This window comes from Pan troglodytes, chromosome 5 (assembly GCF_028858775.2).
Source record: "Pan troglodytes isolate AG18354 chromosome 5, NHGRI_mPanTro3-v2.0_pri, whole genome shotgun sequence".
NCBI classification, from domain to species: Eukaryota; Metazoa; Chordata; class Mammalia; order Primates; family Hominidae; genus Pan; species Pan troglodytes.
The window spans coordinates 41,649,048-41,670,603 of NC_072403.2; the positions used below are offsets into that span (position 1 = coordinate 41,649,048).

The 21,556-nt window shown below is 50.5% G+C and overlaps 3 protein-coding genes across 7 annotated transcripts; 2 read left to right on the forward strand and 1 right to left on the reverse strand.

Moving 5' to 3' along the window:
* Positions 1-302: 302 nt before the first annotated feature.
* Positions 303-3,327, forward strand: CLPSL2 (colipase like 2). 3 transcript variants are annotated; one of them, XM_009451125.3, is made up of 4 exons: positions 303-484; positions 1,242-1,364; positions 1,630-1,708; positions 3,130-3,327. In XM_009451125.3, the coding sequence occupies exons 1-4, from the start codon at positions 401-403 to the stop codon at positions 3,303-3,305; spliced, it is 462 nt and encodes a 153-aa protein (XP_009449400.1). In that variant the 5' UTR covers positions 303-400; the 3' UTR covers positions 3,306-3,327. The 3 variants fall into 3 exon arrangements, 2 of the variants coding, with proteins under 2 accessions (XP_009449400.1, XP_003311311.1); XM_003311263.5 differs by lacking the exon at positions 1,630-1,708 and having other exon boundaries at positions 311-484; XR_001718692.2 differs by lacking the exons at positions 303-484; positions 1,630-1,708; positions 3,130-3,327 and adding an exon at positions 497-586 and having other exon boundaries at positions 1,242-1,304.
* A 1,451-nt stretch (positions 3,328-4,778) lies between these two features.
* Positions 4,779-17,763, forward strand: CLPSL1 (colipase like 1). Of its 2 annotated transcripts, none has more exons than XM_024356995.1 (3): positions 4,779-4,976; positions 10,785-10,907; positions 17,265-17,763. In XM_024356995.1, the coding sequence occupies exons 1-3, from the start codon at positions 4,881-4,883 to the stop codon at positions 17,310-17,312; spliced, it is 267 nt and encodes an 88-aa protein (XP_024212763.1). In that variant the 5' UTR covers positions 4,779-4,880; the 3' UTR covers positions 17,313-17,763. The 2 variants fall into 2 exon arrangements, with proteins under 2 accessions (XP_024212763.1, XP_001172513.1); XM_001172513.5 differs by lacking the exon at positions 17,265-17,763 and adding an exon at positions 11,654-11,937.
* Positions 17,764-18,738: 975 nt separating this feature from the next.
* On the reverse strand, positions 18,739-21,082 carry CLPS (colipase). Of its 2 annotated transcripts, XM_003950815.2 has the most exons (4): positions 20,964-21,082; positions 20,566-20,663; positions 19,488-19,610; positions 18,739-19,034 (listed from the first exon to the last, which is right to left on the reverse strand). In XM_003950815.2, exons 2-4 carry the CDS (start codon positions 20,605-20,607, stop codon positions 18,903-18,905), a joined length of 297 nt encoding a protein of 98 aa, XP_003950864.1. In that variant the 5' UTR covers positions 20,608-20,663; positions 20,964-21,082; the 3' UTR covers positions 18,739-18,902. The 2 variants fall into 2 exon arrangements, with proteins under 2 accessions (XP_003950864.1, XP_527612.1); XM_527612.6 differs by lacking the exon at positions 20,566-20,663 and having other exon boundaries at positions 18,900-19,034.
* Between the last annotated feature and the right edge of the window lie 474 nt (positions 21,083-21,556).

The window sequence follows — 21,556 nt, forward strand, 5'->3', positions numbered from 1 at the left end:
TGTAGTCCCAGCTACTCGGGAGGCTGAGGCAGGAGGATCACTTGAACCTGGGAGGCAGAGATGGCAGTGAGCCGAGATCACACCACTGCACTTCAGCCTGGGCGACAGTGCGAGACTCCGTCTGTAAAATAAATAAATACAATAAAAATAGAGTTTTATCTTACAGTTTCAAGCTTCTACTTGGAAGTAACACGTATGGAGGCTCCCAGGGCCCCTACAGTCTGGAATTCCGCCCGTGCGAGCCTGAGCGCCTTTCCTCCCTCCTTCCCTTCCGCAGGCGTCCTCGCCCTCCACGCCCCTCCTCCGCGGGGGTGGCCTGGGGCGCCGGGTCACGTGGCCGGGGAAGAGTTTTTATCCCGCGGCCCCTCGGAACCCCGCCGCTGCTCTGCCGCCCAGGCCCATGGCCGCAGCCCTGGCGCTCGTGGCGGGGGTCCTGTCGGGGGCGGTGCTGCCCCTCTGGAGCGCGCTTCCGCAATATAAAAAGGTGAGCCGGGGAGCGCGCCCAGCCGGCCGCGACCGCAGGAGAGGGTGGCCCCGCCGCCGGGGCACTGGAGCCCGAAGGCGCCGGGCAGCCTGAAAGGGAGAGGTGGGTCCGGAACCACACCCAGACGGGTAGCCTGGGGCATCCTCAGACGGACTTCAAAAGCCGCTTCACTTTCCCCTGGTGGCCTCAGAGGGGAGAGAAATTGGCCTATGACCAGCACCCTCGCTCCCTCCACCTCCCCCTCCCGTGCCCCTTCCGATGGCCTCAGTCCTGGGCTCGCTTCCCTCCCCAAACTGCTCACAGTAACCCACCCTGCCTGCTCTGGTTTCTCCTCCTCTTCCTCCACCTCCTCTCACTGTCTAGTGATTCTTCCAGGCACGAGGGCTCTCCCCTTTTCTCCTCTTTCTCTCCCTCTTTTTCGAGCCCGCAGCCCCTTCATTCTCATCCCCCCAACCCTGCCCCGCAAAATGGGACTTAAGAGTACACACCCTATGGGACTCATGGAGGTGAGGGGGGTCCAGGAAAGGAGAGGCCGAGGGAAAAGTGCTAATCCCCCTCTCCTCCTCTCCTCTGCTGCCCTGGGTCCTGCTGAGGGGCCGGGGTGGGTCTGGGGGGGAACCAGCCCCCCCAGGGGTGACAACCTCATGACTTCTCCTGGATCCCTGGGCTCTTTGGCAATGGTGGGAACCCTCCCCTACCCGCCCACACGACTCAGGGATTGCTCCCAGCCTGGCAGACATTCTGCCTGTCCCCACAGAAAATCACAGACAGGTGCTTCCACCACTCTGAGTGCTACAGTGGCTGCTGCCTCATGGACTTGGACTCCGGTGGAGCCTTCTGTGCCCCCAGGGCCAGAATAACCATGATCTGCTTGCCCCAGGTGAGGCCCTAGTATGGGGCAACTTCTGGCAAGTAGAGAAGCGGGCAGGGAGGTTAAAAAAAAACACCTGGCCCCACCTGTTTTTTCACCTCTGTCTGGAGTGCCCTTCTTCTCCACTTGGCAAACTCCTACTCATGGTGCAAAACAACTTCAGCCACCTCCTCTGAGAAGGCTTCCCTCCTTGGAGCTCCTGTACCCTGGGGTCAGACCCTCAGCAGACCATGTATCTCCCTAACTGGCCATGTCTTTTCTCTGCCTCTCCCAGTGGTTGGAACTCTTCAAGGGCAGGGATTGCATCATATTCATCTACGAAGCACCTACCCCCAGCTTAGTATCTGCACATAGTAGGTGCTCAATAAATGCTTATTGTTGTTTGTTTGTTTCGAGATGGAGTCTCACTCTGTCACCCAGGCCAGAGTGCAATGGCATGATCTCGGCTCACTGCAACCTCTGCCTCCTGGGTTCAAGTGATTCTCGTGCCTCAGCCTCCCGAGTAGCTGGGATTACGGGGGTGCACCGCTATGCCTGGCTAATTTTCATATTTTTGGTAGAGATGGGGTTTTGCCATGTTGGCCAAGCCGGTCTTGAACTCCTGACCTCAGGTGATCCACCTGGCTCGGCCTCCCAAGGTGCTGGGATTATAGGCATGAGCCACTGCGCCCGGCCAATAAATGCTTGTTGAATGAATGAATATCTCTTCTCTCACATCACTGAGGCAGGGTAAGTAGGAAATGACCTTCCCCTTACTAGTCCCCATCTCCCTGCCACAGTGACATGATTTCTTGAGAGGAGCATGGCACTGCAGTGGCAGGACCACAGCTTTGGAGTTGGACCTGAGTTTAAATCCTGACTTTTCCACACCCTATCTTTGTGACCTCAAGCAGGTCATCATGGCTCTCTGAGCCTTAGTTTCCTCATCTACAAGGAGAGGCTAAAGTACCTACCCCACCAGGCTGTTGGGAAGATTATGTGGTCCTGGCAAGGAGAGTGTGCAGTCCAGCATGGTTGTCACTCGCTTTTAGGAATGCAGGGAGCAGAATGCTCAGTACGCCCTGTTCCTGCCCACCTGGCCCTAGGCCCAAACCTTTCTAGGATGGATGGTCCCAGCCTCTATGTCCCTGTGTGGGGAGTTGCCAATGCCCTAAGGAAGCAGCAGGGCCCCTACCATGGCCTGACCCTACAGCTGAAGTGGCTAGAGGGTTTTTATTTTTTTTATTTTTTGAGACAGAGTTTTGCTCTTATTGCCCAGGCTGGAGTGCAATGGCGTGATCTTGGCCCACTGCAACCTCCACCTCCTGGGTTCAAGCAATTCCTCTGCCTCAGCCTCTGGAGTAGCTGGGATTACAGGCATGTGCTAATTTTTATATTATTAGTCCATGACCATGTTGGCCAGGCTAGTCTCAAACTCCTGACCTCAGGTGATCCACCCGCCTCGGCCTTCCAAAGCGCTGGGATTACAGGGGTGAGCCACCGCGCATGGCCTAAAGGGTATTTTTATTATCACCACTTGATCTGCTCTATCTCATTTAGTCCTCACAACAACCCTATGAGGGGGGTTACTATTACTGTCCCCATTTGACAGATGAGGAAACCGAGCTGGAGAGGTTCATTGACTTGCTGAAGGTCACGCAGTTATAAGCTGTAGAGACAGCCCAGGTCTGTCTTACTCCAGGCCTGGTACTCTTGGTTCTGGTCCCCAAGAAGTTTAAGTCCCCATCCTTCCTGCATCCTGGTGACTCCCAATTCTCATACCCACTCCCTGCAGACCAAGGGAGCTACCAACATCATCTGCCCTTGCCGGATGGGCTTGACGTGCATATCCAAGGACTTGATGTGTTCCCGCCGGTGCCATATGATTTAGAGGAAGATGCAGGCTGGTCACTGCTCCCTTGGGGCCGTAGGCCCTGGGTGGCACCAACTTGCTCCAAATCCAGCTCCTGAGACATTAAAGTCACTTCCTGTCCTTGGCCTCTGTCTGTACTTTCTGGGCGAGGGGACCTGGTGGAGATTGTACCAGTCCAGGGGGCAGGCAAAAGGGGAGACTGGAGGCATGCATGAGCTTCTAATGGGATTTGGCCCTGTCCGGAGGTCAGGGTAGAACTGCAGGAAGGGAATGGCACAGGGAGGGTGTGGTGGAGCAGGGGCTGGGTCTGGGAAAGGGCTGATTCTCTGGTTGGAGGGCTGTGTGGGAGAGACGGGATTGAGGAATGTACCTGGAGAGTGTATGTTGGGGTGCCTATGGAGGGGTGTGTGGTAGGGAGAGACTAGGTGGAGGCATCTGAATGTTTTGCGGGGCGGGTTGTGGGGCACAAAAGGGTAGAGGTCATTAGAGAGTTGGTGAGAATGTGCAAAGTATAAATGCAGAAATGCCTGTGGTGGGAAAGGGACCTGGTGCATGGATGCCTCCGCTGTCTCAGGTATTGTCGGTTCACTGCATGGACAAAGAAACTGAGGCCCAGAGAAGCGACATGACTTGCCCTAGGTCATATCATTGGGGTAGCAGTGAGGCCTCTTTCTGCTGCAAGTATTTTAAAAACCACCCCAAATTGGTCTAGGTGAGGAGGGGATTTACTGGTGATCGGAAATGAAAGTCCAGAGGTCAGGCAACCCTTAGGTAGGGCCAGAGCCAGCAGCTCTCAGGCTGAATTCCTTCCCAGTAGTCACAAACACTCCAGGTGTCACCTAATAACAGGTAGGATTTATTGAGCACTTCCTATGTTCCAGACACTGTGCAAAGTGCTTTCTTTTTCATTTAATTAAAAAATTTAAGACAGCACCCAGGCTGGAGTGCAGTGGCTCGATCGCAGCGTACTGCAGCCTCAACCCCCTGGGCTCAAAAGATCCTCCCACGTCAGCCTCCCAAGTAACTGGGACTACAGGTGTGTGCCACCATGCCCGGCCAATTTTTTTTCTTTTTCTTTTTTTCTTTTTTAATAGAGACAGGGCCTCACTGTATTGCCCTGGCTGGTCTCAAACTCCTGGGCTCAAGTGATCCTCCTGCCTCAGCCTCCCAAAGTGCTGGGATTACAAGCATGAGCCACTGCGCCTGGCCCAAAGTGCTTTCTTAACTGTATTGACTCATCTTTTTGTCACAACAGGGCTATAGTAGGTGTTATAATTATCCCTATTTTACAAACAGGGTATCGAGGCTCCTAAAGTAAGGGTTGGAACTGAGACTTGAACCCAGACAATCCTGCCCCAGAGGCCAGGCTCTTAACCACAAATCCACCATGTACATCAATACTGTGCCTTTCAGAGAAAGAAAACATCTCTGTTCCACAATTTTCAGCAAACATCCTAAGATCGGTTCTGATTGGATTGGCTTAGTCTGCCTGAACTAATTATTGTGGTGGAATTTGCTGATTGGCCTAGCCTGAGTTTTGTGCAGGATGGGAAAATTCTGACGAGGTTGGGTGCTGGTTTTACATGGTGTTCCCACAGCTGGGAGGACGCCCACATGGTCGGTGTGCAGGATATTTCGCTGGACCCTAGAAAAGCCACCACGACCTGTGGGCCATGATGCTACCCCAATGGCTGCTGCTGCTGTTCCTTCTCTTCTTTCTCTTCCTCCTCACCAGGGGCTCACTTTCTCCAACAAAATACAACCTTTTGGTAAGAAAGCTGGAGAGTGCAGTCACCTCCCCCTCCACTGTCCTAAGGCCTGTACTATTTGGGGAGGTGAGCGGGCATGGGGGCTAGTGTGGGAGAAGGCCAGAAGTGGGGGCAGCAGGGAGTGTTGGGTGGAAGATGTCTCGGAGGAAAGAGAGAACAACCTGGTCCTGGAAGCTGTGCCAGGGCAGTGCCAGGTGCTGCTGCCACAGAGGTGAATGTGAGAGAGCCCCCCTGCCCATGCGCACATGTGGTAAGGGAGACAGATATTCACTCATGCAACACATTTTTATTGAGCACCTATGTAAATTATTTTTCTACATTTAGTGATAGGGCTGTGAGCAAGAAAGATAAAAATCCTTGCCCTTGTAGAGCTGTCACTCTAGTGTGTGAGGCAAAGAAGTAAAACATTACAATAGATGCTATTAATCATAGCATCTATCTCAGGTGATAAGCAAGGAAAGGGAAAATAAGAATCGAGCTGTGGGAGTGGTGGTGTGAGAAGGGTTTGCAGGTGTTTTTTCTTTTTCTTTTTCTTTTTGTTTGGGACAGAGTCTTGCTTTGTCACCCAGGCTGGAGTGCAGTGGGGCAATCTCGGCTCACTGCAACCTTAGCCTCCTGAGTTCAAGCGATTCCCCTGCCTCAGCCTCCCAAGTAGCTGAGATTACAGGCACCCACTGCCACGCCCAGCTAATTTTTTTTTTTTTTCTGTATTTTTAGTAGAGACAGGGTTTCACCGTATTGGTCAGGCTGGTCTTGAACTCCTGACCTCAAGCAATCCACCTGCCTTGGCCTCCCAAAGTGCTAGGATTACAAACGTAAGCCACCGCACCCGGCCAGGGTTTGCAGTTTTAAATGGGGTGCTCAGGGAAGAGTTTACTAAGAATGTGAAATTTTAGCAAAGACCTAAAGGGAGGGAAGTCCTTCCTAACGGGCAAAGCAGGCAGGTCTCTGGGAGAAGAGCATTCAAGGTGGAGGGAACAGCCAGGGCAAAGGTCCGGGGGTGGAAATGTGCTGGCATATTCAAGGAATAGCAAAGAGGAGTAAGAGAGAGTGGAAATCATGGGAGATGAGCTCAGAGAGATAAATAGAACACAGTTACAATATTCTCATTTATTCAACAGTTATGCATTCAGCACCTGCAATGTGTAAGGACTTTAGTCCAAGGGGGCTAAGAAATATAGCAGTGAACATGAGAGCAGAAGATCCACGTCCCAGAGCTGAGGTTGCTAGCAGGGGGAAATTATTTTTAAACATATAAATAAGATGATTTCAGAGAGTCATAAGTGTTGTGAACAAAGTACAACCAGGTGATGGGGACTGCTCTGCTGGTGTCCAGGAAGTCTTCAGCCTGAGGCAGGAGGGGGAGGCAGCCAGGCAAAGAGTGCAGAACAGGGTGCTCTGGGCAGAGGGCCAGCAAGCGCAAATGCCCTGGGGCCAGGCCAGGTGTGGATTCAGAGCCCCAGTGATGGCTTTGAATCCAGAGAATGGCATTGTGGGAATTATCTTTTAAAAAAGACTCCTCTAGCTATTCTGGGAAGAACTGACTTGAGGAGGTTGGGGAGGTGGAAGTGAGAGTGGGGATGGTGAGGGGGTACCTGGGGGAGGTCACTGGCAAGGATGGAAGCAGGGAGGCCGGGAGGCGGCTATAGCCAATCCTCCTTTCCTGCCTTATTTTCTTTATAGCACATAATCATACATAATAGGATTATACATATATAATATAAATATTACTTATTGTTATGTATATAACATATATGGTAAAAATCACACCTTACTAGGTGCTCAGATCTTGAGTTTACATGGAAATCAATGGATTTGAATCTATGCAGACCCCCTCATCACTACCATCAGAACAAGATATAGGACATTTTCATTACCCCAAAAGGCTCACTCTTACTCTCCTAGTCAATAGCACCAAAGGCAACTGTCTCCTGACTTCCATTATTATAGATTAGTTTTGAACTTTGTATGATGAAATCACACAGTATGTACTTTTAAAAAAAAATCTGGGCCAGGCACAGTGGCTCACGCCTGTAATCCTAACACTTTGGAAGGCCGAGGCAAGTGGATCACCTGACGTCAAGAGTTCAAGAACAGCCTGACCAACATGGTGAAAGCCCATCTCTACTAAAAATACAAAATTAGCTGGGCGTGGTGGCGCATGCCTATAATCCCAGCTACTTGGGAGGCTGAGGCAGGAGAATTGCTTGAACCCGGGAGGCAGAGGTTGAACTAAGCCAAGAAAGTGCCATTGCACTCCAGCCTGGGCAGTAGAGTGAGACTTTGTCTCAAAAAAAAAAAAGGGGGGGGCTGGGCGCGGTGTCTCATGCCTGTAATCCCAGCACTTTGGGAGGCCGAGGCAGGTGGATCACGAGGTCAGGAGATCAAGACCATCCTGGCTAACACAGTGAAACCCTGTCTCTACTAAAAATACAAAAAAAAATTAGCCGTGCATGGTGGCGGGTGCCTGTAATCCCAGCTACTCAGGGGGCTGAGGCAGGAGAATGGCGTGAACCCAGGAGGCACAGCTTGCAGTGAGCCGAGATCGCGCCACTGCATTCCAGCCTGGGCGACGGCGAGACTCTATCTCCAAAAAAAAAAAAAAAAAAAAAAAATCTGACTTATTTTGCTCAATGTTTTTTCTGTGACACCGTATCATTTCACTTATGTATCTCTTCCCTGTCTTCCCTCTCTAGAGCTGTGCGTGTCCAATAGTTCAGTTACTAGTGTGAACCCAAAATATCTGAGACAGGTCTCAGTCAATTTAGAAAGTTTATTTTGCCAAGGTTAGGGACACACCCGTGATACAGCCTCAGGTGGCCGGGGTGCACCTTGCTTTTTTTTTTTGTTTTTTGTTTTTTGGGGTATAGCTTGCTTTTATACACATTGGGGAGACATAATATATCAATCAGTACCTGTAAGATTTACATTCGTTCGATCTGGAAGGGTGGGACAACTTGAAGTGGGGGGCATGACTTCCATTCCAGGTCATAGGTAGATTTAAACAAATTCTGATTGGCAGTTGGTTGAACAGCTATTATCAGCAGAAGGGAATGTCTGGGTTAAGATAAGGGTTGTGGAGAGCAAGGTTTTATCATGCAGATGAAGCCTCCAGTAATAGGCTTCTTAGAAAATAGATTGTACATGTTTGTGATCAGACTTAAGGTCTTTGTTAATGTTAATGCTGGAGGGGTATTAATGAGGCATGTCCAACCCCCACTTCCTGTCATGGCCTGAACCAGTCTTTCAGGTTAAATTTTAGAGTGCCCTGGCCAAGGAAGGAGTCCACTGAGATGGCTGTGGATTGGTGGTGGTGGGAGGCTTCAAATTTTATTTTTGGTTTACACTAGCCACATATAGTTACTTAGATTTAAATTGATTAAAATTCAACAAAATTTAAAATTCAAGCCAGGTATGGTGGTTCATGGCTGTAATCCCAACATTTTGGGAGGCCAAGGTGGGAGGATTGTTTGAGCCCAGGGGTTCGAGACCAACCTGGGCAACAAAGCGAGACTCCTGTCTCTTACTGGTGCAAGGTATCTGAGTTATTGGCAATGAATCTGTATGCATTTACAGCAACCTCAATTCTTGCCTCCTCAGAAGAAAGAATTCGACTGAGGGCATAAGGCAGAAAAAGAGACTGAGGCAGGTTTCAGAGCAGGAGTGGAAGTTTATTAAAAAGCTTTAGAGCAGGAAAGAATGGAAAGTACACTTGGAAGAGTCCCAAGTGGGCAACTTGAAGGGCAAGTGCAGTGTTAACCTTGGTCCTAGCCCTTTACAGTCTTGCCTGCCTCCAGTGTCGTGTGCCTCTCTCCCCTGATTCTTCCCTTAGGGTGAGCTGACCACATGCGCAGTGTCCTCCTTACCCTTGGGAAGTGAGCACATGCAGGGTGTTTAGGAAGTTGTACGCATGCCCATCTGAGGCTTTCTTCCCTTTTCCTGTGGAGTGTGCCCCTGGAAATTCTTTTTTTTTTTTTTTTTTGAGACAGAGTCTCGCTCTGTCACCCAGGCTGGAGTGCAGTGGTGCAATCTCAGCTCACTGCAAGCTCCACCTTCCGGGTTCACGCCATTCTCCTGCCTCAGCCTCCCGAGTAGCTGGGACTACAGGCACCCGCCACCACGCCCAGCTAATTTTTTGTATTTTTAGTAGAGACGGGGTTTCACCGTGTTAGCCAGGATGGTCTCGATCTCCTGACCTCGTGATCTGCCCGCCTTGGCCTCCCAAAGTGCTAGGATTACAGGCATGAGCCACCATGCCTGGCCCTGTCCCCGGAAATTCATACTCCTCCATTTTTTCTCTTAATGTGCATTCCCCGGGCTCACTCACCCAACACCTGAGATTTTATTGGAAGCCCTTTTTGCTTCTCTCTGGCCCCTGCTTTCAATGGACACTTTAATGTTAACAGCTGTGGACCATTAGGAGCCTGTCTCTCCCTGGAGCCTAGCTGCCAAATTATCATTTTTAGAGAGGCAATGTGATAACTGTTGAACCATCACCTGACATTCCTGGTGGGTGGGGGAGAGCCCTCTCCTACCCCGCTCCTGCCTGTCTGACTACCTGTAACATCTCTACAAAAAATAAAAAAATTAGCTGGGCATGGTGGTGTGTGCCTGTGGTCCCAGCTACACGGGAGGCTGAGCCAGGAGGATTGCTTGAACCTAGAGGTTGAGGCTACAGTGAGCCATAATTGCACCACTGCACTCCAGCCTGGGTGACAGAGTGAGACCTTGTCAAAAAAAAAAAAAAAAAAAGGAAAGGAAAGAAAGAGGGCTGGGCGCGGTGGCTCATGCCTGTAATCCTAGCACTTTGGGAGGCCGAGGCGGGTGGATCACCTGAGGTCAGAAGTTCGAGACCAGCCTGGCCAACATGGCGAAACCCCGTCTCTACTAAAAATACAAAAATTAGCCAGGCATGGTGGCGCACGGCTGTAATCGCAGCTACTCGGGAGAATTGCTTGAACCCAGGAGGTGGATGTTGCAGTGAGCCGAAATCACGCCACTGCACACCAGCCTGCGCGATGGAAGCAAGCCTCCATCTCACAAAAAAAAAAAAAAAAAAAAAAAAAAGAAGAAAAGAAAAAAAATTTAAATTCAGCTCCTCAGTTGCACTACCACATTTCAAGTGCTCAGTAGTGGCTAGTGGCTATTGGACAGAGCAGAAAAAGCACATTTTCATCACTGCAGAAGCTCTGTTGGACAGTGCTGCTCTGGAATGTCAGCTGCAGGTGGACAGGGATTTCTGTTTTTGTTGTTCCCAGCTGTATTCCCAGTGCCTGGAACAGTGCCTGGCACACAGTAGGTGCTCAGTATTTGCCTGTTGAATGACTGTTGAAATTGTCAGAGATGATGGGTGGCTGTGATCAATAATGTTAATTACTGTCCTAAGCCCCAATACTGGGTGGAGGTCATTGATGTGTGTAGGGGGAGGGGCGGTGGGAATGCATGTAGGTGACCATCAGGCACAGGTGAAAGGGTGAGTATGAGTTTTGGGGCGAGAAGGCTCTGCAGCAGAATGAAGTGCAAGAGAGAGACAGGAAAGTCTAGACCACCCTGGTGTGTATGAGAAGCAGCCTATGTTGAGGGCACCAAGAGTAAACCTTTTAAAAACTGTTCAGTCCCCTCCAGGCACCCACCGTCTGCACAGACTTACCCCGGCCCCCACGTAGAGACCACCCTGCCTGGCAGGAGCCAGAACTGATGGTGGGAGCACAGTCTGGGGAGGAGCCCCGTAGGGAGAAAGCCCCAGGCGGGGCGGTGAGGGCGGAAGGCGGGCGGTGGAGCCTGGCGGTGCCGTGTCCCTCCCTGCAGGAGCTCAAGGAGTCTTGCATCCGGAACCAGGACTGCGAGACTGGGTGCTGCCGACGTGCTCCAGACAATTGCGAGTCGCACTGCGCGGAGAAGGGGTCCGAGGGCAGTCTGTGTCAAACGCAGGTGGGTATCGCCGCCCGGGGGGAGCCAGAGGGGATCCAGGGGAAGTGGGAGCCAGGGCGGGCCCAGATTCCTGGGGAGGAAAGAAGGGTAGGTGGGCGGAAATGCCCCGGAGCCTGGAATTCCCCCGTGGGACTGCACCTCCAAGCCTTCTGGGGGAGCCTGTGGACGGAACCAATATGGTAGCCCACCCTAGGGTCTTGGAATCCTGGATTGGGGCGGGAAGGCGATGTTTCACTTTCTAATGTGGGTTCACATTCTCCAGGGGTCTTCTCAGCAAATTCCGAAAGTAGTACAGTAAATGGGCACAGCTAGGTCCAGCCTCTGCCCCAGAGCCCCGTCTTCATCCAGCTCAGGAGTTCTGCTGTGGCCCTGGGTGTTCCTGGTGGAGGATGGGCAGAGGCAGCCTCTGAGCTGGGTGTGTAGGGGAGGGAGTTGATTTGCCCATGGAAGGATTTAAAGACAAGACATAGAGGTCCTGCGATGGTGTGTCCATGGACTTAGGACAGGCAGATGGGTCAGTGACAGGCAGGGTTACAAGGGCTGGAGCTGGGAGGACACTGAACAATCCAGGAGCCAGCCTGGAGAAGGCAGCCAGAGGTGCCACTCTGAGCAGCTGGCAAGCTGTCGTTTATCCCTGGCTCCTGGCTGTGGGCAAGCACGTGGGCCTTGGAGCTGGGCTGGGCTGGGCTTAGGGGCTCAGGGAAGAGCTGCCGCCAAGGTCGAGGTCAAAGTCCTGTCTTTCCCAGGTGTTCTTTGGCCAATACAGAGCGTGTCCCTGCCTGCAGAACCTGACTTGTATATATTCGAAGAATGAGAAATGGCTTAGCATCGCCTATGGCCGTTGTCAGAAAATTGGAAGGCAGAAGTTGGCTAAGAAAATGTTCTTCTAGTGCTCCCTCCTTCTTGCCGCCTCCTCCTCCTCCACCTGCTCTTCTCCCTACCCAGAGCTCTGTGTTCACCCTGTTCCCCAGAGCCTCCACCATGAGTGGAGGGAAGGGGGGAGTGATTGAAATAAAGAGCTTTTTCAATGTTTGCTGCCCACAGAGTTGGGGCCTGGGTGGGCCGGGCTGGGGTGGGCATGGTACAGGTTTCTGGGGGGTGGGGAGGTGATATGACGGAGGAAGCAGGAAGGGACACTGTTGGACTTGGGGTCTTTCCCCAGTTGGGGCGTGAATGAAAGTCCCCCAGAAGAGACCAAAGCTCCCTTCCCACCCCAATACCTTTCTGCCTTCAGCCCACTCTGTAATCTACCCCCCGGAAGCCCAGTTTACACCGATAGTCCAGTTCCACGACCTTAAATTTCAGAAATGTGAAAGAAGGTACACAAAATATCCATGTGTATAAAGAATTGAGGATGTTTATTGAGCACTTACTAGATGTTAGGGGCAGCTCTAGCTGCCTTACGCACATGATCTCATTTAATCCTACAACAAACCTGTGGGGTCTCTCCTGTTATCACCTCTGTTTTACAGGTAGGGAAACGGGTTGAGCAACTTGTTCAAGGTCACACAGTTGGAAAGTGCTGAATCTGAATCTTCTGGGAGGCAAGAGAAAAGAGGGACAAGAAAAGAAGAGAGGAAGGAAGGAGAGCCTAGGAAAGAGTGAGAAAGAAAGACTGGAGCAGCGACTGCGGTGTGGGGTTGGAGAGAGAATGAGTCAAGTGGAGTTTTAGGAAGTCTCAGTGTGTGGTGAGGCTTTTGGAGTTAGATGCTAGCTCACTTGTCTGTGAGTAGTGCCTGTTATATTCAGGTTACATTTTGGAGTTAATTATTTCAGATTTTGGACCTAAGGTTCCACATTCAGCCACCAGAACTGAGCCAAACATGCCCTCCAGGATGTTGGGCTTAGGATGCAAGGGCTGGGGAGTTTGGAGGTAAACTATGGTTGTACTTAGAACGCCCCCTTGTAAGTCACAGCAAAACGATGTGAACCATACCTTGGTAGAATATGCTGCCCTGTACTAAATGTATCAGACAGATAACCAGACTTCCATTGTGTTATGTGAGCTCTCCCCATTCAGAGAAAACCTATGAAATGACCACGGAAGGAGAGGTGGCAGGCTGGAAACCCAATGATACCCAATGTCTAAGAAGTTCCCAAGGATACCCAATGTCAAGAAGTTAGAAGGGGAAGGGGAGAATACAGAGCCCAGAAATAAACCCAAGCCTGTACAGTCAATTAAGTTTCAACAAGGGCACCAAGAAGACACCTTGGGGAAAGGATAGTCTTTTCAATAAATGGTGTTGGGAAAACTGGATATTCACATGCCAAAGAATGGAATTGGACCCTTATAGCACACACAAAAATAAACTCAAAATGGATTAAAGACCTAAATATAAGACCTGAAACTGTAAAACTCCTAGAAGAAAATATAGGGGAACTATTACACGACATTGGTCTTGACAATGATTTTTTGGATAAGACACCAAAAGCACAGGCAACAATAGCAAAAATAAACAAATGGGACTACATGCTGAAAAGCTCTGGACCGAGCACGGTGGCTCATGCCTGTAATCCCAGCACTGTGGGAGGTCGAGGTGGGTGGATCATCTGAGGTCAGGAGTTCGAGACCAGCCTGGCCAACATGGTGAAACCCCATCTGTGCTAAAAATACAAAAATTAGCCGGGCGTGGTGGTGCATGCCTGTAGTCCCAGCTACTCAGGGGGCTGAGGTAGGAGAATCGCTTGAACCTGGGAGGTGGAGGTTGCAGTGAGCCGAGATCGGACCACTGCACTCCAGCCTGGGCAACAGAGCAAGACCCTGTCTCAAAAAAAAAATTAATTTGAGGAAATTTTATGGTTTGATTTTGTTTTGTTTGAGACAGGGTCTCACTCTGTCACCCAGGCTACAGTGCAGTGGCTCCATCTCAGCTCACTGCAGCCTCATCCTTCTGGGCTCAAGTGATTTTCCCATCTCAGCCTCCTGAGTAACTGGGACCACAGGTGTGCGCTACCACGCCTAACTAATTTTTAAGATTTTTGTAGAGATGGGGAGGGGGAGATCTCACCATGTTGCCCAGGCTGGTCTCAAACTCCTGGCCTCAAGCAATCCTGCCTCCGCCTCTCAAAGTGCTGGGATTACAGGCATGAGCCACTGTGCCCGGCTGAAATTTCACTTTTTTCCAATATTGAATATTTTCATCCAGGAATATAAAATGCTTTAAAACAAAGTTGTTAATTTTTTTAATAAACATTTTTAGCCTCATACGGAAAAAAAAAAACAAAAACAAAAAAGAAAGGGAGTTGGGGAAGATACGTTGCTGACATGATTAAACTTGTTCCAAGTGTTGGGGGAGGAAAACTTATCCTCTATCCTCTTAGGTTCAGTATTTGAAGGCCTGAGAATTAAACTGATAAAAGAGAAACGACCGATTTTTATTCAGAATGTAGGGAAGTTCATGGAAGAGTGTGACTCTAGAAGGAAGTTAGAATTTGGGGGTTATATACCATCTCAATAGAAGAAGGGGAGGAGGAGAAAGGACACTTATAGAAAAGTAATTTTTAGGAAAGATGAATGGGCCCTTAGGAGAAAAGATGGGAGCTATTATAGTTTCGTGACCTGACTGTTTAGGTGTGGTGCCAACTATTCTCCCCTCCAGCAATGAGTCAATTTTCCCTGGTTTTGAGAAACTCCTGGGAGGGGGATTTATGACAATGGAGCTCTTTTGCAGGGCTCTGCATTTAGGCAGACAAAGGAGTTCAGAAAAGAGCCTATTCTCATCCAGCCTGGGCAGCATTGCGAAACCCCGTGTCTAAAAACAAACAACAACAGCAACATAGCCAGGTGGTGGCACGCATATGTAGTCCTAGCTACTTAGGAGGCTGAGGCAGGAGGATCACTTGAGCACCAGGAGGTTGAGGCTGCAGTGAGCCATGGTCGCACCACTGCATTCCAGCCTGGGCGACAGAGCAAGACTCTGTCTCAAAAAAGAAAGAAAGAAAGAAAAAGGCCCATTTTCAAATGCCTTCTGCTCAAAATAATTTTTATGCTTCAGCGGCATTTTCTAGACCCCTTCACAAGCCATGGAGATTCCGCCGCCCTATGGGAAAAGTGGTCATTGGTAGAGGCTGCCATTGTCAGAATCCAAAGAGATTTGTAGGGAATAAAGTACAGATGCTCCTTGACTTACGATGGGGCTACATCCTGATAAACACATTGTTTAAGTTGAAAATATCATAAGTTGAAAATACGTTTAATAGGCCGGGCGCGGGGGCTCACGCCTGTAATCCTAGCACTTTGGGAGGCTGAAGCAGGCGGATCACAAGGTCAGGAGTTCAAGACCAGCCTGACCAACATGGTGAAACCCCGTCTCTACTAAAAATACAAAAATTAGCTGGGCGTGGTGGGCATGCCTGTAATCCCAGCTACTCGGGAGGCTGAGGCAGGAGAATCACTTGAACCCGGGAGGTGGAGGTTGCAGCGAGCCGAGATCGTGCCATTGCATTCCAGCCTGGGTGACAGAGTTAGACTCTGTCTCCAAAAAAAAAAAAATAGAAAAAGAAAAAGAAAATACATTTAATGGGCAGGTGTGGTGGCTTGTGCCTGTAATCCCAGCACTTTAGGAGGTTGAGGTGGGCGGATTGCTTGAGCCTAGGAGTTTAAGACCAGCGTGGGCATCATGGTGAAACCCCATCTCCACTAAAAATACAAAAATTAAGTCCGGGCATGGAGGCTCACACCTGTAATCCTAGCACTTTCAGAGGTCTAGGTGGGCAGATTGCCTGAGCTCAGGAGTTCACAACCAGCCTGGGCAATATGGTGAAACCCCATCTCTACTAAAAATACAAATAAATAAATAAATAAATTAGCTGGACATGGTGGCATGTGCCTGTAGTCCCAGCTACTCGGGAGGCTGAGGCAGGAGAATTGCTTGAACCTGGGAGGCAGAGGCTGCAGTGAGCCGAGATCGCACTATTGCACTCCACTCTGGGCAACAGAGACAGACTCCATCTTCCCCCCGCCGCAAAAATAAATAAATAAATAAATAAATTAGCCAGGCATGGTGGCACACGCCTATAGTTCTAGCACTTGGGGAACTGAGGTGGGAGGATCACTTGAGCCCAGGATGTTAAGGCTGTAGTGAGCCATGATCATGCCACTGCATTCCAGCCTGGGTCACAGAGTGAGACCCTGTCTCAAAAAAAAAAAAAGTATTTAATACACCTAACCTACTGAATATCATAGCTTAGCTTAGCCTACCTTAAATGTGCTCAATCAGAATGCTTACATTAGCTGGGAAAAATAACACAAAGCCTATTTTAGAATAAAGTGTCGAATATATCTCATGTAATTTATTGATGTTCTACTGAATGCATATTGCTTTTGCACCATCATAAAGTTGAAAAATTGTCAGTCAAACCATTGTAAGTGGGGACCATCTGGTTCCTTGAGCTGTGGTTAGACTGTGCCTCTGCTGTGTAGGCGTGTGATGCTGAAAAGCAGCAGAAATTGAGAGTCTACGGGAGCACTGGCCGTTGGAAATAAAATGCAAGCTACATAATGGTTGGGGTCTTGGTCACTTGCTTCTGCAGAGCCCAAAGCCCAACTCCCTACTCACTTTTGAAGACCAGGGACATTTTCCTTATGCCCCCCACAGTCCAAAACACGGTGCCAGGCACACTGTGGTCATTCAGTGAACACATGAAGGGGACATGAATGCAGATCTCCAGGACCGAATGTGGCACCAAGAAGCGTGACTCAGCCCTGCTCAGGGCCTGAGACCCCTCCTGGGTTAAGGTATTGAAAGCTCCTCTTGTTGAGCACATAATTCATATGTGGCAGACACCATTACCTGGTTTCCTAATAGCCATTGCCCCCTTCCCTGCCAACTGAAACCCAATATTGTTTGGGCATCAATGAACCTGGCCCCAGGAGAAGGATCTTATTCCCTTTGCTTTCCCAGCGTCCCTTGCAGCTAGAGGTAGTCAGATAACCTAGTTCTAGCCACTGAGATATGAAGAGAAGTCGGCCTTGAGGATCTGAGGAAAGATAAGAAGAGGGTATGGTCCAGGTGCCATGGTTCATGCCTGTAATCCCAGCACTTTGGGAGGCCGAGGCAGGTGGATCACCTGAGGTAAGGAATTCAAGATCAGCCTGGCCAACATGGTGAAACCCTGTCTCTACCAAAAATGCAAAAAATCAGCCAGGCGTGGTGGCAGGCGCCTGTAGTCCCAGCTACTCGGGAGGCTGAAGCAGGAGAATCGCATGAACCCAGGAGGCAGAAGTTGCAGGGAGCCAAGATCGTGCCACTGCACTCTGGCTTGGGCAACAAGAGCAAAACTCTGCCTCAAAAAAAAAAAAAAAAAAAAAAAGGGTATGCAAGAAGAAACTCTCTGCTCCTTCTCCCGCCTTCCCAGCTGCCAGCTACTCCATGCTTCCTGCCTTCGAATACGGTGAGAACGTGAAGTCAGGAGCTGCTGCTAAGGCATGTGGCAACCTTGAAGAGAAGGTCAACAGCTACCAGCCACCAAAAGAATGCCAGCACTTCCTGTGTCTTTGCTTTGGATTCATGAGAAATATACGTTCCTATTTGCTTCAGCCATAATTACTTGGGTTTTTCTGCTACTTACAGTTGAATGCAATCCTAACTCATAAGCCTGTGGTTACAGAAGGATTCATTGATCACAAAACTGCAAGATCCTGGGGCTGGGACGACATCGAAGTTTCATTCAGTTCACTGTCCCTCACTCTCTGTGGGAATCTCCTCTCTAGCATCTCCACTGAGGGGTCAGTGAGCTTCCACCTGCGTACCTGGATGATGGGCACCCCAGTACTGCCTAAGGTAACTCATGTTTGATGGCTCCAGGGGATATACAATTTTTATATTAAGGCAAAATTAAATTCCTTACAGTTTCCACCCATTTTTCTTAATGTGAATAATTGGGAAAGAAAAAGGAATCATAAGGCCGGGCACGGTGGCTCATACATGTAATCCCAGCACTTTGGGAGGCTGAGGTGGTGGATCACCTGGGGTCAGGAGTTTGAGACCAGCCTGGCCAACACGATGAAACCCCGTCTCTACTAAAAACACAAAAATTAGCCGGGCGTGGTGGTAGGCGCCTGTAATCCCAGCTACTAGGGGAGGCTGGGGCAGGAGAATCGCTTGAACCTGGGAGGTGGAGGTTGCAGTGAGCCAAGAGATCACTCCACTGCACTCCAGTCTGGGCAACAGAGAGAAACTCTGTTTCAGAAAAAAAAAAAAAAAGGAATCATAGAAGCAGGGCAGTGGAGTTAGATGGTAGAGTGCCAACATCTTCTGATTATGTAACATTGGGCAAGCTCCTCTCTGAAACTTTGTCTCTATCTATAAAGTGGAGATGAGAAATTCTCCCTCCTGGGACCCTTGTGAGCATTTGCTGGCAGAGAGTAAGCTCATAGCAATTGAGAGTGGTCTGACCCCTTAACACATGAGTTGTGTCAGCTAGCTGTCATATTTGAGAATTGTGTCCAGAAAAGAGGTGAGAGCCCAGGACTCTGATGCCTCTGATGCAGGGTGACGAACATGGGCCATTAAAACTCCTTACCCACAAGTGTGTGTGTGTGTGTGTGTGCGTGCATGCACATGTGCCCGCTTGTCTCTTTGAGAACCGGAGGGACAAGGAGGGCATCCCAGGTAGGCGTGACTTCTCCCCAGAAATGGAGGGTTTCCCAGGCTGGCTGGGCCTCCTTCACAGCTTTGTCTTCCGTCTCAAATCTGTTTGGCCACAACTTCTTCAGCCCCAGACCCATCCCTTGTTCTTCTGACCTGCCTGAAGCCTGCCCTGGTGGACCAAAGGCCTGATGCAACTTCAGAGAAGATGCTGACTCAGAAAGAATATGCAGGAGACTGGGAAAGGTTTGCAGGAGGCCTTTAATTGTGAAGAGCGCAATCAGAAAACAGATATGCTGGTCAAGGAGGTGGCCAGCCCGGGAGATGCGCTGGAGCAGGGGAGAGATGCCCCTGCGCCTAGTGGCCTACAGCATTCTGGGCTAGGTGTGGGAGTGGGTGGGCAGTCTCACTGCTTGGAGCGTCCAGCGTCATGGCAGATGCCAAAGTTGGTGTTGGTGATGGAGCCCACGATGGTCTTGTCTCCCTCACAGGTCAGGCCACGCTCACAGGGACACTTGTAGTAAATCCCATAGAGCGTCTGCAGAGACACAGCCAATGGAGTCAAGGCTATGGGGAGATACTTTGGACATCACTTGTCCCCTGCCTGACCTAGAGAACCAGTAGGCCAGCCTGTGTTTTCGGGGAGTGCCTCTCCCACCTGCCTCCCCAGGGGTGCCGTGGGCCCTGGAGACCCCAGCTCTGACCTCTGCTCTGGCTCATTTGCTCTTACTAGCTTGATCTCTCTGGGGAGCCTCTATTTACCCAGCCATGAAATGGGGATAACAAATCCCCACCCCCACCCATCTCACTGGTCACTCGGGAGGGTCAAGAGAGATGATGGGATGGGAAAGTGCTTTGACACCTGTCGACCTCCCTCTCGTCTCCTCAACATTCAGTGTCCAGGCTGACCCCCCTCCCTGATCCCACTCACAAGTGTTCAGGGCCCTCCTCCCCATTCTCCCCCACCCACGCCAAGTCCTCAGGCACCCACCTTGACAGAGCACTCGCTGTTCTCGCTGGCCATGGATGTGCAGCGGGCCAGGCCCAGCGCACTCGAATGCTGGCAGCAATTGCTCTTACACTGGGCACTATTCATGCAGAGCTCACCGTTCTCCTGCCAGGAGCAGCCAGTCAGCCCAGGCCCCACTCCCTCAGGTCCCTTCTCCATTCAGACCTGCACCCACCACACACTACCACTAACAGTGTCTCCCCTGGTAGGGATGTGTGTGAAGGAGTCCATCCCCTGGGTCTGGTGGCCTCTGTGCCCCCCACCCACGTGAGAAGTGGGCATGCGGTGACAGAGAAGCAGCCCTGCACAGAGGGTCAGGACCCCTGGGTTCTAGTACCGGCTGTGCTACCAACCTCCTGTGTGACTCTGGGCAAGTCACTGCCTCCCAAGCCTCAGTGTTCCCATTTGGAATGTGCACACAAGGCCCCTAGACAAGTTCTCCAAACCACTCTGGGTCCCACGCCTCTTTAAGGAGGCGGTGAAGATTGCATCTCCCTGCAAGACTCCTTCCTCCCCCAACAGATCTGATCTATAATCTCCAAGGGTCCTGGACCTCCAAGTCCAGCCATGGCCCCAAGTTAAGAGAGTTCAGAACCTTTCAACCGCATGGACGTTCTGGAAGGGCTTTCCCAGCCAAGACCCATGGTGGAGAGGTGGTGTGGGGCAGTGGTGGGGCCCCAGCTGAACCACTTTCCAGCTATGTGACCTCAGGCAGGTTGCTCACCCTCTCTCTGTCTGAAGACAGGGCTGACTCTGAAAACACCTCCCTCAGTGGTTATTATGAGAACAGAATGAGTAAACATCTCCGAGGCATCTCCATAAGTCAGAAGCTGGAATGATTGGCACAAAGCATTTTCTCAGGATGGAAGCCCAGGGCTCTGGATTTTTACAAAGCTCCCTCGTAGGGCCAGGTGAGGTGGCTCATGCCTGTAATCCCAGCACTTTGGGAGGCCGAGGTGGGCGGATCACGAGGTCAGGAGTTTGAGACTAGCCTGGGCAACATGGTGAAACCCTGTTTCTACTAAAAATACAAAAAATAGCTGAGCGTTATGGCAGGCACCTGTAATCCCAGCTTCTTGGGAGGCTGAGGCAGGAGAATCATTTGAACCCGGGAAGCAGAGATTGCAGTGAGCCGAGATTGTGCCACTACACTCCAGCCTGGTGACAGAGTAAGACTCCGTTTCAAAAAGAAAAAAAAAGAAAAAAAAAGGTCCCTTATAGCCAGGTTGAGCTGCTGCTCTGAGCATGCTCCAGTTGGAGCTGGAGAGGGGCTGATCAGCCTTTCCTGTGGCCTCTGGGAAGAGACATAGGACAGGACATGGAAGTAAACAGAGGGATGCAAGATGCCACTCCTCCCAGCCCCTGCCAGTCCAGGTGGAGACATCAGAGGTCAAGGTCCAAGCTTAGGAAGTCTTCATCTGGGGAATCAGGAGGCGCCTCCCCTGAAGACCCTCTTACCAGGTTGATAATGATCCCCCGGGGGCCAGGAGCTGCATAGGCCACAGAGAGGGCGACAAGCAGGAGGATCAGGATCTTCTCCATGTCGAGTGGGACAGCTGGTGTGGGTGGCAGGAGACAGAGCCAGCTGTGGTGATGGGGCTATAAAAGGGGCCCTGACCTCACGAGACCCACCTGCATCCCACAGGGCTGGCCGTGGGCAGAGGCACAGCTGTGGCCAATCTGCTGTGGGGCGGTTCCTGATAAGGAAACTGGGTGAGTACCTGGTGGCCTTTTTCGTGTGTGTGTGTGTGTGTGTTGGTGATAATTGTGTTGCATCATGGTTAAGAGTATGGACTGTGTACAAGTTATTAGTGAGGCAAACTTACTGTCTGTTCCAACTATTCTGCCTTTCATCTTATCTGTCAACTAAGGATAATTTAAAGAGTTGTGAGGGTTGAATTAATATACATTTATATGTGTTACATATATATAAACATTATTATATACAATTATAAGAATATATTTATATTGTATATTCCCATATGCCACATAAGCAGTGGGTAAGGGTGGCTGCCCTTGTGTCTTGAGCTCCTGGGCAGTGCCTGGATGAA